The sequence below is a fragment of the Peromyscus leucopus genome, chromosome 5, assembly GCF_004664715.2.
Source record: "Peromyscus leucopus breed LL Stock chromosome 5, UCI_PerLeu_2.1, whole genome shotgun sequence".
In the NCBI taxonomy this organism is placed as follows: domain Eukaryota; kingdom Metazoa; phylum Chordata; class Mammalia; order Rodentia; family Cricetidae; genus Peromyscus; species Peromyscus leucopus.
In genome coordinates, this window is record NC_051067.1 from 28345265 (window position 1) to 28360087 (window position 14823).

At 45.0% G+C, this 14823-nt stretch overlaps 1 protein-coding gene across 3 annotated transcripts in view; it reads right to left on the bottom strand.

Annotated features, from left to right (window-relative positions):
* Positions 1-14823, bottom strand: part of Cdyl (chromodomain Y like) — a 225444-nt gene that overhangs the window by 1968 nt on the left and 208653 nt on the right. For all 3 annotated transcript variants that reach the window (XM_037205798.1, XM_037205797.1, XM_037205799.1), the window contains 2 exons: positions 9543-9753; positions 600-743 (listed from right to left, as the gene is read on the bottom strand). In XM_037205798.1, coding sequence (XP_037061693.1) covers positions 600-743; positions 9543-9753 — 355 coding nt within the window. The remainder of the gene's footprint in view (positions 1-599; positions 744-9542; positions 9754-14823) is intronic.

Consider the following 14823-nt stretch of genomic DNA (forward strand, 5'->3'; position numbering starts at 1 on the left):
GACAGATCATGGGTACAGAGGGAAGCTGGGATATTTAACATTGGATACTGAAACTTGAAATGGCTCAAGCTGTTTCAAGAGAGGTGGTTTGTTGCACACCACTACTGCTGTGGGATGGTGTGGAGCCCTGAGTGGATATCTACTCTACTGAAGCTCAGTGAAATTTCCCAGTGACCGTGGATGGAATTTTCTAAACAAAACACAGCTTAATTTTAACTATGACAGTTACTCGTCTATCTGCATGAGCTTAGAAGAATTGGATCAATCACTTGAAATATTTCACACACTGCACCACCAAATGCAGTGTTGTTAGGAGACTCAGTACTCAGCACATTTACTAAACAAAACCCCTAGGCCTCCATGTATGTGTACATAAGCACGTGATGAAGTGTAAGGACTTTGCAGATAGTAAGAAAGGCTCAACACTGGATAAGCTATGGGAAGTATAAAGTTTTACACCGGCATCCATTTCTACAACTAAGACCAGGCAAACAGATCTGGAACATGGTACAAGTCTAATTTAATCTGTGAAGGAAAAGGTTTTCTTTACTTAAAAACAAACAGAAAACAAACAATTAAAAAAAACTATTTTGACGTACAACTGGGTTACATGAGGCCAGCTCCTTGATGCGAACCATGACTTCCTGGGTGAAGGTCCCTGGCCAAAACACCTGGGAGACCAGGCCCTTGCCACACGCCTCCTGTGCCGTCAGCTTACGCCCACTGAGCAGCATTTCATTTGCCTACAATAAAAAAGAGCAGACGTGACGTGAAACATGAGGGGATGAGGATGGAGAAGATGTCTTGGAAATTCAACCTTCAGAAATCCAAGCTGAGAATGGGTTTTTGAAGATGTGAGAATCTGCCTCATGTCCTTCAGTGGCCACTAAGCACAGACCATGGACAAAGCATGACCAAGTGGCTGGACTGAAGAGTAACACCCTGGGCCAGTTTAAAAAAAAAAAAAAATCAGAGAAAAAGGCCCGCTTCATGAGGTAATTCAGAGTCATGTGGACTTGGATAAAATCCAAGTTAGAGGCTTTTTTGTGGTAAACTTGAGGATGTTGGTGTAACTTCCTCTTTTATACGAGATTCTTCTCTTGATGCTGGCCTTTCCTACACAAGTGAACTCATTTAAAATTCAACCTGGGTACCCGAGTCAGTAATTCATGTTCTAAAGGAAGTGAACCCAATACAAAACTTCATTTTCCCACAGACTCCTTCTCGACAATGTTTAAAGGCAGTGTGGCATATCACTGCTGAAGAGTCACACTTCAGAAGTCACACTATCATACAGATACCAACTATCCAGGAAGACTGAGTGTACCTCAGTTGCTGCCACCCATCTTAAGAGGTTCTGAGTTACTTTACAAGGTTTACTTGAGAAAAATCAATGTAACTTTGCTTTTAAAAACAAGAGAGGTATTACTGGATTAGAGGCCACTGTTCCCATTCTGGCATTAGGTGTATGGATCTGGCATCATCAACAACAGCCTCACAGTTGCCCTGGCAGGCTAAGGAGGTCTGCCTAGCAGCTGATGTGACCATGTCCCACCTGTGGGTTGTCTTGCACAGATAATCTTGCTGAGACTCCAATGGTCCCAATGAGGCCCAGATAAATATACTCTAGATGATGTTCCTTTCTTCAGAAGCAAAAATTACACAGAGGCCCTCCAGTGACCAAATACAACCCTCGGATCACATGGAATATTTGAGTCTGGTAATCCACAGAGCGAACACCACACAATGGAGATCAAGCGTACAGCTGACTCTGTACTTCCAACAGGGCAGACTCCTCACAAGAGTCTGCAAGGTTTTGAGGGCATCATCTAAGCGTAGATGGCCATTTGAGCTTAGTCATGAACACACTCACAAGCCTGAAATGTTCCATAAACAGCTAAAAAAAAACCCAAAACCCCGATTTGATTTTATTTGGGTAGTTAACTTTCCCCACAGGAATACTCTAGGGAGGTGAGAAAGGGTGAGAGCCCCCCCCCCCCCCCCGATGTCAGAGGCAATAGGGAGAACACTAGAGCACACAGAATGTTCTTTCTTTGGAGATGACACCACCAGTCACGTAAGTTAAACGTGTCCTCAACACAGCAGGTACTAATGAACTTGCCAGGCCAAGGAAGCCCATCTTGATCATTTCTTCCCAGGCTTTCCCTCGGGCCCATCTGTCATTAGTCATTCCCTCCTTCCCACCTTGGAGACACAGACCAGACCAGTCTTGGACTCATGATCCTCTGGCTCCAGCCTCCCAACACACCCTACTTCATACACGCCACTCGCTGCCTCTGGAAGACAACTCACAGACCTGGGCACAGCTCACTTCCTGCGTCCATCTCTTTTCCTTGGTTGTCTGTTTGGGCCAATCACAACCGCCTTTGCTCTGGCCTACACACTGTCTTGGCACCTCGTTTCCCTTCTCTTGGCTTGCATGTCTCTACATCCATTTGTTACTAGACAGTCTTTTACGGTCTGTGGATCCCCCACCCCCATTTCACATGGAATGTGCAGGACAATGAAAGAAATTTTAATTTACCCAAGAGTGTAAAAACAGGACTGATTCAAGGCTGTGAATGCATCCCATGTAAACAGCAGTGAGTCAGTTTAAAATAGAGGCATGAATAACCCACAACCCAAATCCAACCTCCACCACCAAACAAAAACCCATTAAGAAAACCCATTTCCTTGGTCAGACTATATAGACTGAGTCCCACCCTGCCTCTCTGCAGTAGTCTTAAAACAGGAAGTTAGTTAGGAGGCGCAGGGAAGAAGATGTCAGTTCAGACTGCTTCAAGAGGATAATCAAGAATGCTCTTGTGGGTGAACAAGGGGTTAGGAATCAGCCCTTAGCTTGGCCCACAGAGGAGGATCTGTAGCAAAAGGGGCACAGATGGGGGCCTGTGTCTAGCCTGAACCATCCTTCCTGTTCTCCTTAGCAAAGCCTACCTAAAGCACCAACACTGCACTGGCCCTGAGTATTTCCCGAGCATACAGCGGTGGGGATTCTTAAGAAGGGACTGTGAAAGGTGGAAGGTGCACAGTAGGTACTCCATGGATGTCTGCTGAGGGTGGTGGTGGTAGACTGCAGAGCAACACACTCCTAGGCTAAAGCCACACCCACCAGTAGCTAGGGAGGCAAGTGTCTGGTCCCCACGGGACACACTGAGGAAGGCTCACACAACTTGTCTCATTGTACACCATTTTCTTCTGACAATGGTATTCCTTCAGTTAATCCTACTGGCAGAATTTGTACACACCAAGGAGGGAAAGCTAAACTTGTCCCACGTTCAAAATTCAAATACACCAAAATGCCACAAAAGAAAGTGTATCCTTTTAGGAGTCACTTTCAACAAGAGCTGTTACCAATACAAGTCACCTCAATAGTATTGGGTTACTTGTTGCATAGGCGTTAGTCAAATGCTGTTCACAAGGTGGGGATTTACACTGTATGGGGATGGCTCTCTTCTGCTTCTTCAGAGCAGGGCTTCCCCAGGCTCTGGGGGATGTCCTGGACTCCAGCGAGTGTTTGGGGTAGTCCTGTTTTGGAGGATGAGGAGTGCCAACACTGACTTCTAATGACTAGTATCTTCAATCGTAGAATCCTGACAGGTCTCCAGCCATGGCTATATGCCATACGTAACCACAGTGGAGTGTAGCTATACCATCAGATTCCAAGTTGAGGCAAAGAGCAATTATTGGTCAGGACTCATCTACCAAGGAAACCACCCACAAAGGAGTAGGTGTTCATATGGACTGATTTAAGCCATCCTTTTGGGAAATGTTCCAAGGCTAGTGAATTCTTTAAATTTTAAAATTGTATTCATTTGGTGTGTGTGTGTGTGTGTGTGTGTGTGTGTGTGTGTGTGTGTGTGTGAGAGAGAGAGAGAGAGAGAGAGAGAGAGAGAGAGAGAATGTACATTGCCATGCATTTGTGGAAAGCAGAGGACAGCTTGTAGGAGTTGGCTTTCTCCTTCCATCATGTGAATCCCAAGCATTAAACTCAGGCACACCTGCCGAGCCATCTCATTGGCCCAAAGCTAGTGAACTCTTGAAGTCTCCACATGGCTAGCATTTGGTTCAAGGGATCCAATTCTAAAAATGTACCTGCTCAGGGGTATATGCGTGTCTAAGATCATTCATCTCCTCCAGATGAGCCCTTTGTGTGCACCTTTACCCATCACACATGTACAAAGAGCCTACAACATAGGGAGAACACACTACCAGATTTTCAAATTTAGCTTTAACAATGTTTCTCAATCTGCCTAACGCTGTGACCCTTTAATACAGTTCCTCATGTTGTGTGACCCCAATCATATAATTATTTTCATTGCTACTTCATAACTGTAATTTTGCTACTGTTATGGCTCAGAATGTAAATATCTGTGTTTTCTGATGTTCTTAGATGACCCCTGTGAAGGAGTCATTTGACCCCCCCAAGGGGTCACGACCCACAGGTTGAGAACTGCTGGCTTTAATAGGTGCTAAGGACTTTTTATTGCCAGAACTGGAAATAACTGTTGTCAAATGATTTACTTTAGCAACAGCTCACAACAAACCTAAAACTGACTTTACTGGTAATGAATGACCTATGATTAATCTTGGTTGTCAACTTGATGGGATACAGAATCACCATGGAAACCAATGTCTACAAGGGATTTGCTAGAAGATCCACCTTAAATGTGGGTGACACTCCTCCCTGGGATGTGGTCCTGCAGTGACTAAAAGTGAGAAAAGGAGCTGAATGGAAGCATTCATCTCTCTCTGCTCTGCCTGTAAACACAATGTGGCTGGTATCTGACGCTCCCCCTGCCATGATGGCTGCATGCCCCAACTGTGAACTGAAACAAACCCTTCAAGCTGCTTTGTTAGCTATTTTGTTCCAGTAATACAGAAAATGAACCCTTGGGATAAGTGAGTCTGTTACTGAGATAACCCTGATCGTGTGGTTAAGACTTTTGAACCAGACAATCCTTAGGATGCTGTAAAAAAGGGCTTAGTTAGTTATTCTGGTAGAGTTTAGAAGACCAGAGTGCTGAGAGAACAGGGACAGTGAGACCTGGCTCCTGGGGCTGCTGAGATCAACAAGAACTCTACAGAGAACTGGGCGGAAGGCCATTCATGTAATACTCTAGCCAATAATCTGGATGCACGTCCCTCAAGTCCTAAAACTTGAGTGAGGCTGAATACCGAATGGACTCATCTGCTTGGTGGAGGAGGTACTAAGACAGGACAGCACTCTGGTGGGTGGTAATGCCACAGCTCACTGCTCCCACCCAGGTTCACAGTGCGAGAGCAGGAAGAGGAGCAGAAACATCATGAAAAACCCGGAGTTTAACGAGGTAAAGGACACAAGTGAGTTTAAAGCCAACACAAAAGGCAGATGTAATTGTTAAAGGGATCAAAGAGAAACCTAGCACTCTGCCCTGAGACATCAGGAATGGTGCCCTGTAGGAAAGACTACTTGGAAGGCTCTAACTTCTAAGAGGTCAGAGTCATTTGAAAGGAGAGCCTGAAGTGAGAATGCGGAAGAATGTTTCCCTGCTCAAAAACAATTGTTGCCATGGAAAGTACTTTTTGTGTATACCATACAGCCACGGCACAGATGCTTCTAGAGCAGTGGTTCTTAATCTGTGGGTCATGACCCTTTGGGAAAACCTCTGTCTCCAAAAAAATTTGCACTGCAATTCATAACAGTAGTGAAAGTACAGTTACGAAGTAGTGACAAAAATAATTTTATGGTTGGAGTCACCACAATATGAGGAAGTGTATTAAAGGGTCGCAGCATAAGGAAGGTTGAGAACCATTGCTGTTAAGCTTTGATTCATGGGGACCAGTTTCTACCGACCCAGGGCTGGTAGCAGAACTTGGGAGCATTGTCCATATGGTACTTAAAAGTAAAGATGTACATTTGTAAAAATGCAGGATAGATAGGTTCATGGAGTTTTTTCTGTAGTTTCAGAGACAATGTTAGGCAAGACTCAACTCTTCCACTACATGAATCTGAAGATGATGTCTAAGTTGTAATAGTGATTCTTGGATGTTGGAGATGGAAGGATCTTGAGACTATATGTAACGCAGGCAGCAGAGTTTGGGGGTCAGATAATCCCCCAATCCCTTTAAAGCCCAGACAATTCCATTATCAGCTGAAGATGACAGATGTGGGACAGATACAGGATTTAGTGTTTGATCTACTAAATTTGGTTCAATCATATGGCTCCATCCTTCCCCATAGAATGTGAATATTTATTCTGTACTACTGTGTATTGGAAGTGGGAGTTTCTGACTTAATAGTATAAGACTGCCTTGAATTTCAGATTAGACTTGGACTTTGGACTTTTAAAGTACTGGGGCTATTAAAAAACTATGAAGACCTATACTTGTACTGAACGCATTTTGCATTATGAGATAGCCATGAATCATGGAGTGGAAGGTTATAGTTTAACAGTGATGTTTTCTTGTCAAGTTGGCAGGGAGTAGGCTTATGATGATTAATGTTGACTGTCAATGGGGCTTAGAATCACCATGAAAAATCCCCTGGTTAAGTCTGTGAGGGATAGTCTAGATTAGGTTAATCAAGTCCAAAGGCCACATTAAATGCGGGCTGCATCATTCCATACCCCCCTTGGGGGGGGGTGTCATCCTAGAGAGGAAATGGCCAGCAGCATTCATTTCTCTCCACTCCCCGACAGCAAGTGCAACGAGACTAGCTGGCTCACACCCCTGCTGCCACAACTGGCCAACTGTGAGCCATGTAATCGCTTCTGTAAACTGCTTTGTCAGTTATTTTTATCCCAGCAACCCATAAAGGAATGCTAGGTGTGTAGAGGCTGCAGGAAGACTGTGGTATCACTGATTTGGGAATTCTCCTAGGATGCAATTTTAATCCCTGGCAAACTCCCCAGGGAAGAGTCTTCCCTTGCTCTTTGGATGTCTCCTAGGAGGGGAAAGTGGGCCCAGGCTGAATGAAGGTGGCAGACCAAGACTGCTATTGGTGACCATGGAAGAAGGGACAAGATGCCATGTAGGCTTCTGGTGAAAGCCAGGGAGGCTATACTTCAGCTCTGGTGTTCTGGACAAGAATGGCCATTCTTAGCAGCAAAGGATGCCATCAAATGATTACATTGGCAATGTCCACCAGGCCCATATACGAAATGCCCACAAATGTGGAGTGTGCCTGGTCATCTGTGTGAGTGGCATAGAAAAAGCAAGTCTAGGTTAGGCTAATACAGACCTGTAGCAGATATTTGGCCTTGATGAATGGCTAGGGGCCTGAAGATTGGGGACAAGGTGTGTAGTGTAGAGGTATGTAGAGAAAAAGAGGAATGTGGGAAAGAACGCATCTTGCTGTATCATGTCCATATTCAATAGGGAACTCAACCTTGGAATGGACACTTGGCTGCTTGGCCAGGGTGATCTTGGCATTGTAGTCATATAATCTGAGGGATGGGGCATCTCACCAGTGACTCCAAAATATCATGTGACTTTGCTATTGTTGCTTGACTATCCTGTCAGTGGGAGACATCAAAGCTGAGATACTATCATGGAATTATTCCCAAGGATTATCAGCCTGGTAGTTCCTGGTGGTGGCCTGACTGTTCCAGTGAGAACTGATGCTCTCAGCCTGTGGCGGCCCATAGGTCCTCTGGCTTTTATCAGGCGTGGGAGTCTGGAGTACCAGGGTGCTGCACTGGCCAGGAGACCCTTCACAGCAGAGGACACACCAAGGTGATAAGACCACAGGGCGCCTGACGAGTGTAGAATGTGTGTATGTGTCTGAGGTACGGTGAGTAGGTGCTGTTTTCTCACTGGTAGTACACCTTTAAGTTGCATCATTATCTTCAGCAGGAACAAGGCGTGGCCAGGCCCTTGAGTGAAACAGGAGGCTCTTAGTTTTCTCCTGTCCGATGGTAGCCATTCTGTCCTGGCAGTGATGGGGGCTGCAGCCCTTGGAAACAAGTATCCCAGCAGACTGAATATTAAGGCTAGCAAAAGGGGAGCTGTGGAAAGGCATGTGTGGACTGAGACCTGGCAGGCTGTGGAGATGGGTTTGCTCTACTGGCCTTGGCTTTTCACATCTGAAATAAGTTAGACTTACGGAAAAGTCTTTGAAAGTTTATATAAGAGTTCCCCTTCCCCTACATCTTTCTAAGTTGCACTCTTGATAGGCTGCATGTTAAAATGATAAAGCCCAGAAAATTACCACTGAGTCCTCATTCCTTACTAGACTATATAAATGGTACTGATCTTGCCAGCTTCCTCCCTGATGTCTTTTCTGTGACCCAGGAGCCCACGTGGGGCCCTGTCGAATCCTTCACTGCCTCCTACCTCCTGCTGCTTCTGGGGAACACTGTTCAACAAGTGCAGTATGGATCTGTCTGAGGACTTCTTGTTGACTAGACTGAGGGGTGGTCCTCGGCAGAGGGTCCGCAGTGCGGAGGCTGCAGTGTCTCTGCATCGTCTGGAGGTGTTCTGAGGTCCATGTGCCTTGTTTACAGGTTGACTGCTGGAAGGGAGTATCCGCTACGCTTCTCCACCGCAAACAACAAGAGGAGGCAAACAGCCTTTCCTTCTTTGTAGTTCTTGGGTGGTTTTGATAGAAACTTCTTATTGTCTAATGTCCTCCTTCAAAGTTTCTCTCAGGAAAAGGCACTTAAGGATTAGAAGAGATGCCCCCTCCCTCAAATGTGCAAAAGGGCTGGGCAGTGGTGCAAAAGGTGTGTCTCAGTGGCACGGGAATGCATTATAGTGGACAGAGACAAGCGGTTGAGGTCCCTTCCAAGAGAAGTCTGTTGCCCCATTTGGGAGTGGTGCTGGTGGCAGATGGCTATCAGCACCTCAGGGAAGACATTAGTTCCACCAAAGTGTTAACGGGCAACATTCTTCTTGTGAGGTCCACTCACGGTGATGATGGACATGAAGCAGCCATTCAAGTCCATGGGGGAGGATATACTTCAAAGCCGTGTGTGTGTGTGTGTGTGTGTGTGTGTCGCCACGGCTGCATCACACAGCCTGATGTCTCCTCTGTCCCGTGTGACTGTCTTACCAGCTCTTCAGCAGGTATTCATTGTCCAAGACTCTTCCTGCCCAAGTCTCTTGAGTTCTGCCTTTGGAGAACCCCATGTCATTACTTTTTGCCCCAGTTCAAGGACTAAGGAACGAGGTGTCCGTAGGTGCTTGTCAAAACACAAGCTACAATATTAGCATGAACTATTACAGATAAATTTGTTTAAATATTTAAAAAAAATGAAACCACAGAAGTTGTGGGGAAACCCTTTCTTATCCTACACACACGTCCCCTTTTTAGTGAAGGATTTTTCGAGTGTCAATATGGATAGTGGAAACCATTGTTATCTATGGGGATGGTGTACAATAATACACAGTTCACAGCATTCCATGAACCAAACCAAACTGTTTGTATAGCTGGTATGGGAAGTCCCCACAGAATGGCACACTATATACACCGAGTACAACAATAACAAGCTAGATCTCCTCAGGATGTCTTCTAGAATGATTTTGTTTTAAATGGTACTCACAGACGCTCCTCCCATAATCTTGGGAAACATAACGGTAGAGCAGCCATCTGGACTCTGTCCGAAGGTGGTATAGGGTGTTTGAAACCAAGCCTTTTCGTTAGCCCAAACCACATCACAAAGAGGCAATATGGATGCTCCTAGTCCAATGGCTGGGCCATTAACTGCTACAATAATAGGCTTCTTAAACTGAATGAAAGTATTCACGAAGTTTCTAAAATGAAAAATAAATGGGGAATTACTGAAAACATTGCATAATTGAGCAGATGAAAAAAGTCTATCATGGAATTCAATTTACCAAGATGTAGAACTCTATGGAAATCATTAAGAGATGAATGAGATTTGCTTAAAGTGTTCTCTCTGAAGCTGTGGACCATGAATTTATTTGCTGTATGTTGTATGTAAGGCTTAAAGACAGTCTGGCCATCACATGGGGAAAGGTGTTACCACAAGTTCTATGCCAGTAGTGGGTGCCTGGGCTTTCTAGCCAGTATATCTTAGTCCTCAGCCCCAGAAGATCCAGGAGCCCACTCACATTACAGGAGTCAGACCAACCAAGAATGATCCTGATGAAGCTTGGTTTGGGACAAACCAAGAATGTCTGAAGCTGAGTGAACAATAGTGGGTTAGGTATCAGAGAGCACAGGGTCAGATCCAGCCTTGTATGTGACTTCTGACAGCTGTCATCTGCAGAAAGCCTGATTTTTATGCTGAACTAGACTGACTGACTTCCAGGAGATAGACACAGGCTGGCTTGAGACACTGGAGTACTCCAAGGCTTGCGCCTGCCTGCAGCCAACCAAGGGCTGCGGGATCTCATCGCAGCAGAAACTCAAAGGACCTCAATGCAAGAAGCAGGGCAGCCCTCACAGGGATATCCAGTGCTATCCTGGGGCTTGCTCAGGGGTCAGGCTGAAAAAGCAGGTCAATTTTGGGGATGGGGAAGGTCAGTGTCACACCACATTGAAGATCCCTCTCCCACCTCTGGAAGCCAGCTGTGGATTCAGAAATGGCTCCGTGTTATGATTTAACATGGTGAGGTAAAGAGAAAGAATAAAAATACACAGACTGGAGTCCCTCACAGGTAGAATGAGCTACAGATCAGAATGGAGAGCAAGCAGAGCTTTTCGTGACTGGTTTCTAAACCTAGGCCTACTCTTAGCACTGAAAAGGGCCAACAAGTTGCTTTTCCTAAGTCACCGGTTTGATTGCTGCAGTGGTGAGCCTGCATGCATCTCTGGAAATCACGACCCAGCAGTTTAGGTTGTCCCTCGCCCCTGACCTGCAGAACGGGCCACAGGACTTTTGGGAGGGGACAGCTTAGTGAGGTGACCAATGAGGACTGCAGAGCTCAGCAGCTTATTGACTAGGCTGACTCAGGCCTGAGTAGAAGGCCTCCGAAGTTTGTGGGATTTGTGACTAGACAAGATGAACTCATTCAAATGAGTGGTCTGCACTTACAACTTCCTAAATGAGAAAGCCCGAGGCACCACTGTATCATATGGTACGAAGAAAGCCAGACAACTTTCGGAGCAAGCTTTGGAAGCAAACACAGTCTTAATGCCTTCTGCGGATTAGGGAATCACTAACTTGGGATGGGACTACATATCCTATGCTGTCCCTGACACCTTTTGGAAAGGTAACTGCTAAAATAGTGCTCTCCATGACAGGAGCAGATATTCCCAAAATATGTGCTCCATGTACCCAGAGTGGCTGGCACAGTGTTGAGATCTAGAAACCACAACGGGATGGTAAATTAATGTGAAATTGATCATAATGCTAAAATAATTCTACATAGAAATAATAAAAGGATTTATAATTTATGTAATATTGCTATACTACTTTACATGTTTGCATAAAAAAAATATGTTTCTAAAGTCTTAGGGGGAAAAAAAAATCAAAACTTGGACTTTATTGCTATTGTTGCTCTGAGTAACTTCAGCTGGCTCTCTCTGGGAAACATCAGAATTCCAGTCTGGAACAAAGGTCTCCCCTTTTAAGCAGGAATTGACCACTCTGATGTGTGAACCTAGATTAACAGATAAAGACAAGGACCACATAGAAATTCCCAAAACTCTAACAGCATCCTTTCTAGCAGGAACTTCCCAGGGCCATGAAGGCTTGGTCTTGGGAGTATCCAGCCTGGGGTGGAGTGTCCCCTGGCTTACTTAGGCTGGACCCCTGAAGAGCCAGCATCAGGGGAAGGAGCTGCCTATTGTTTTTGATGAGAAAGGCTTGGTATTAAGCAAAATCTCTGCCGGAAGAACATCTACTAACTTAAATATCAGAATGTTAGCCAATCACATGAAAATCTAGGGACTGTTTGGAGGAAAATGAAGCCACGAGGACCAGAGCGGTTACCAGCCAGTGTGCTGCCTTTCTCAGCTGAGGTAAATAGGACTGAGAGGAGGAGGAGGAGGAGGAGGAGGAGGAGGAGGAGGAGGAGGAGGAGGAGGAGGGGTGGGCTGGTCAGGCTCCATGGTTAGCAGAGCCACCTTCCACACAGGAGAGTCTAGGTGGCTGCTCTAGTCCTGGTCCACAGACTTCAGAAGCCAAGTGCTGTGACTAGGTTCCTGGACCTTATGTCTTACCACCAATGCCCTGGACATTTTATTATAATGAATCTTCAAAGTGGCTCTCACCAGCAGGTCTGACAATGGAACAACCTAGTGTTTAACTCAACCTTCCTTTCTGACTTTCAGAAACTCCAGACAATGAAGTCCCTCTGCTTCAAAGTTTTAAGGGGTTTGAGATGAGGGATACCACAGACACAAACACAAATGAGCGAGAGAAAGGCTGAATAGAACCTGGTGTGACTTACTGTTTACCTGACCTGTTAAAGTGTATCAGAAAAGCTCCTATCAACAAGTATGCATTTGCTTAAAGAAACAGGTTCCACTGAAGCAGGATTGGGCTGTTTGCTAGAACACTAATCCAGCTTTATGACCAATGTAGGGAGGCTGGGAAAAGACATGAAGAAAATATACATTTAAAATTACCTAAAAGTTCAATAAATGAGACTATGTGAATCTGTCTTGTTTTTTTTTTTTTTTTTGGGGGGGGGGTCTTTTCTGTTCTCCTAATTCCAACACCACTAGTCTCTGGTGCCACCCAGAGTAACTCATCAATGGAGGGAGGGGAAGGGGTGGGCCTCAGAAAGATTCATAAGTGGAGTTCAAGGAAAGCAGAACTGGAAAAAGGAGACAAACTTTGAGACACTGGCTGGTGAACCCTATTATTTTAATTTTGCTTTATCTATCTATTTATCAAATATGATCAAGTTGTGATCACATTCAGAAAGACACTCAGCAGGCACAGTCCATCTTTTTTTTTTTTTTTTTTTTTCTTCCCCGAGACAGGGTTTCTCTGTGTAGCTTTGCGCCTTTCCTGGATCTCGCTCTGTAGACCAGGCTGGCCTCGAAATCACAAAGATCCGCCTGCTTCTGCCTCCCAAGTGCTGGGATTAAAGGCGTGTGCCACCACCGCCCGGCTTACAGTCCATCTTTTGAACATGATATTGTCATGTGCAAGTTTCATGCCTCAGAACTATGCAATGAAGTTATTAAAAACAATTAAGTTTTAAGTAAGCTTATGATTTTGTGTTGGGTTGCATTCATAGCCATCCTTGGCTGTGTGGGGACCATGGGTTGGACACATTTAGAACAGATGGTGGATAACCTCCTAAATCCATATGTCTATTAATTTTGAAAATGATGAAATATGTTGTGTAAGGCCAAGGCAATGCCTCACAACTCCAAGTTGTGGGGCTCCAGGGCCTGTAGACAGCATCTATGAAAGCCACCTGGGGGTCTATCGAAGACATGATCCGCCATACCTCAGACCCACCAACGCAGAAAAACAGACAGAAACCCATCCCTCTCCTGCTCCGTGCCTCCACGTGGCTTCCAGGGGACCAGGAAGCCCCGTACTACAGTGGCAGTACTTAGCAACTTGGAGCCCATTAACTCTCAGAATCTCCACTCTAGCCCTACAGGGACCTGGCAGTTCAGGAGAAGACCCAAACTACCTTCTCGCACGTGCAAGCCCGCAAGTCTTTGGATTTTCAATCTGCTACAGATTAGAAGGAAAACACAAAAGGGTGCAAAGGGGGCACCTGAGGATCATGTCCCTCTAGAGAGGCAGGAAGGGAAACATAGACCACTTTCCGGGTAGGTGACTGGCTTTATTCACTTTAACTAAAACTCACCTCTGAAAAATTAAGACACTTCTACTTATACCTGCAGTGATTAGCACAGTAAAGGAGATGTGCTTAGAGTAGGATCTGGAAGTCTAGGGAAGGGGTCTCAACTATCAGGACACAGCAGTGAAAAAAATCAACCAGAGGGGAAATGGACGTGTCTTCTGGTTGGTAATGTTACATGGAGAAGGCAAGCTGCCAAGTAGTAGTAAAACGTACATACTTAACAGAACCCAAACTAAACCTTTATTACCTGTGTGTGTGTTTAAAATGCTTATACTGAGAAGGGCAAGTTGACTCTAACTGAAAACATACTGTAGACTTGAAAACTGTTAAGAAAGTAGATTTCAAGCTGGGCATGGTAGTGGCCTGGATATAATCCCAGGAATTGGAAAGCTGAGGTAGGAGGATCTTAAATTCAAGGTCAGATTGTCTATGCAGCAAGATCCTGTCTCAAAAAACGGGGGCGGGGGAAAGAACAAAGAAATGTTTTCAATGTTCCCACCACAGCAGAAGTGTGAGGGCCAACTTAAGTGATTTAGCCATTTTACAATGCACATGTCTCAAAATTCAGTTTTTAATCATTTCAAAAATTTAAAAATATATTTAGAAAATACTGGGAAGATACACAAATAAATAATGTATTTTCTGGGGTGAGCGTGAGAAAAATGGGACTTTTAACAGCATTATTTAGGGCTCTCTTTGAAGGAAGTTGGGGCAAACAAGAAGGTGCACTACTTATACTTAAAGAAAAAAAAAATCAAGAACCACATCCATCATGTGACCTTACGGACTGTCACAAAGCCTGGACAACTCAGAGGGAAGAGAACACACAGCACAAATACACAGAAGGCTAACGCACCACAATGCTCCCAGAATGCCCTGCGCTTAAGCCCACCCTGAAATCAGTGATCTGCCCAAAGCAAGTAGTAATTTATGCTGGGGCCATAGAGAAGGCAGAGGATTTAATTAATCATTCTACCAGTGCCTTTCAGAGGAAGATGTGCACTGTACTCCTGAGGCTTATACAGGCTTGTTCTCTGAAGGACTGGTACCCTGCAAACCCCCCGAGGCTCAGTTGAAAAC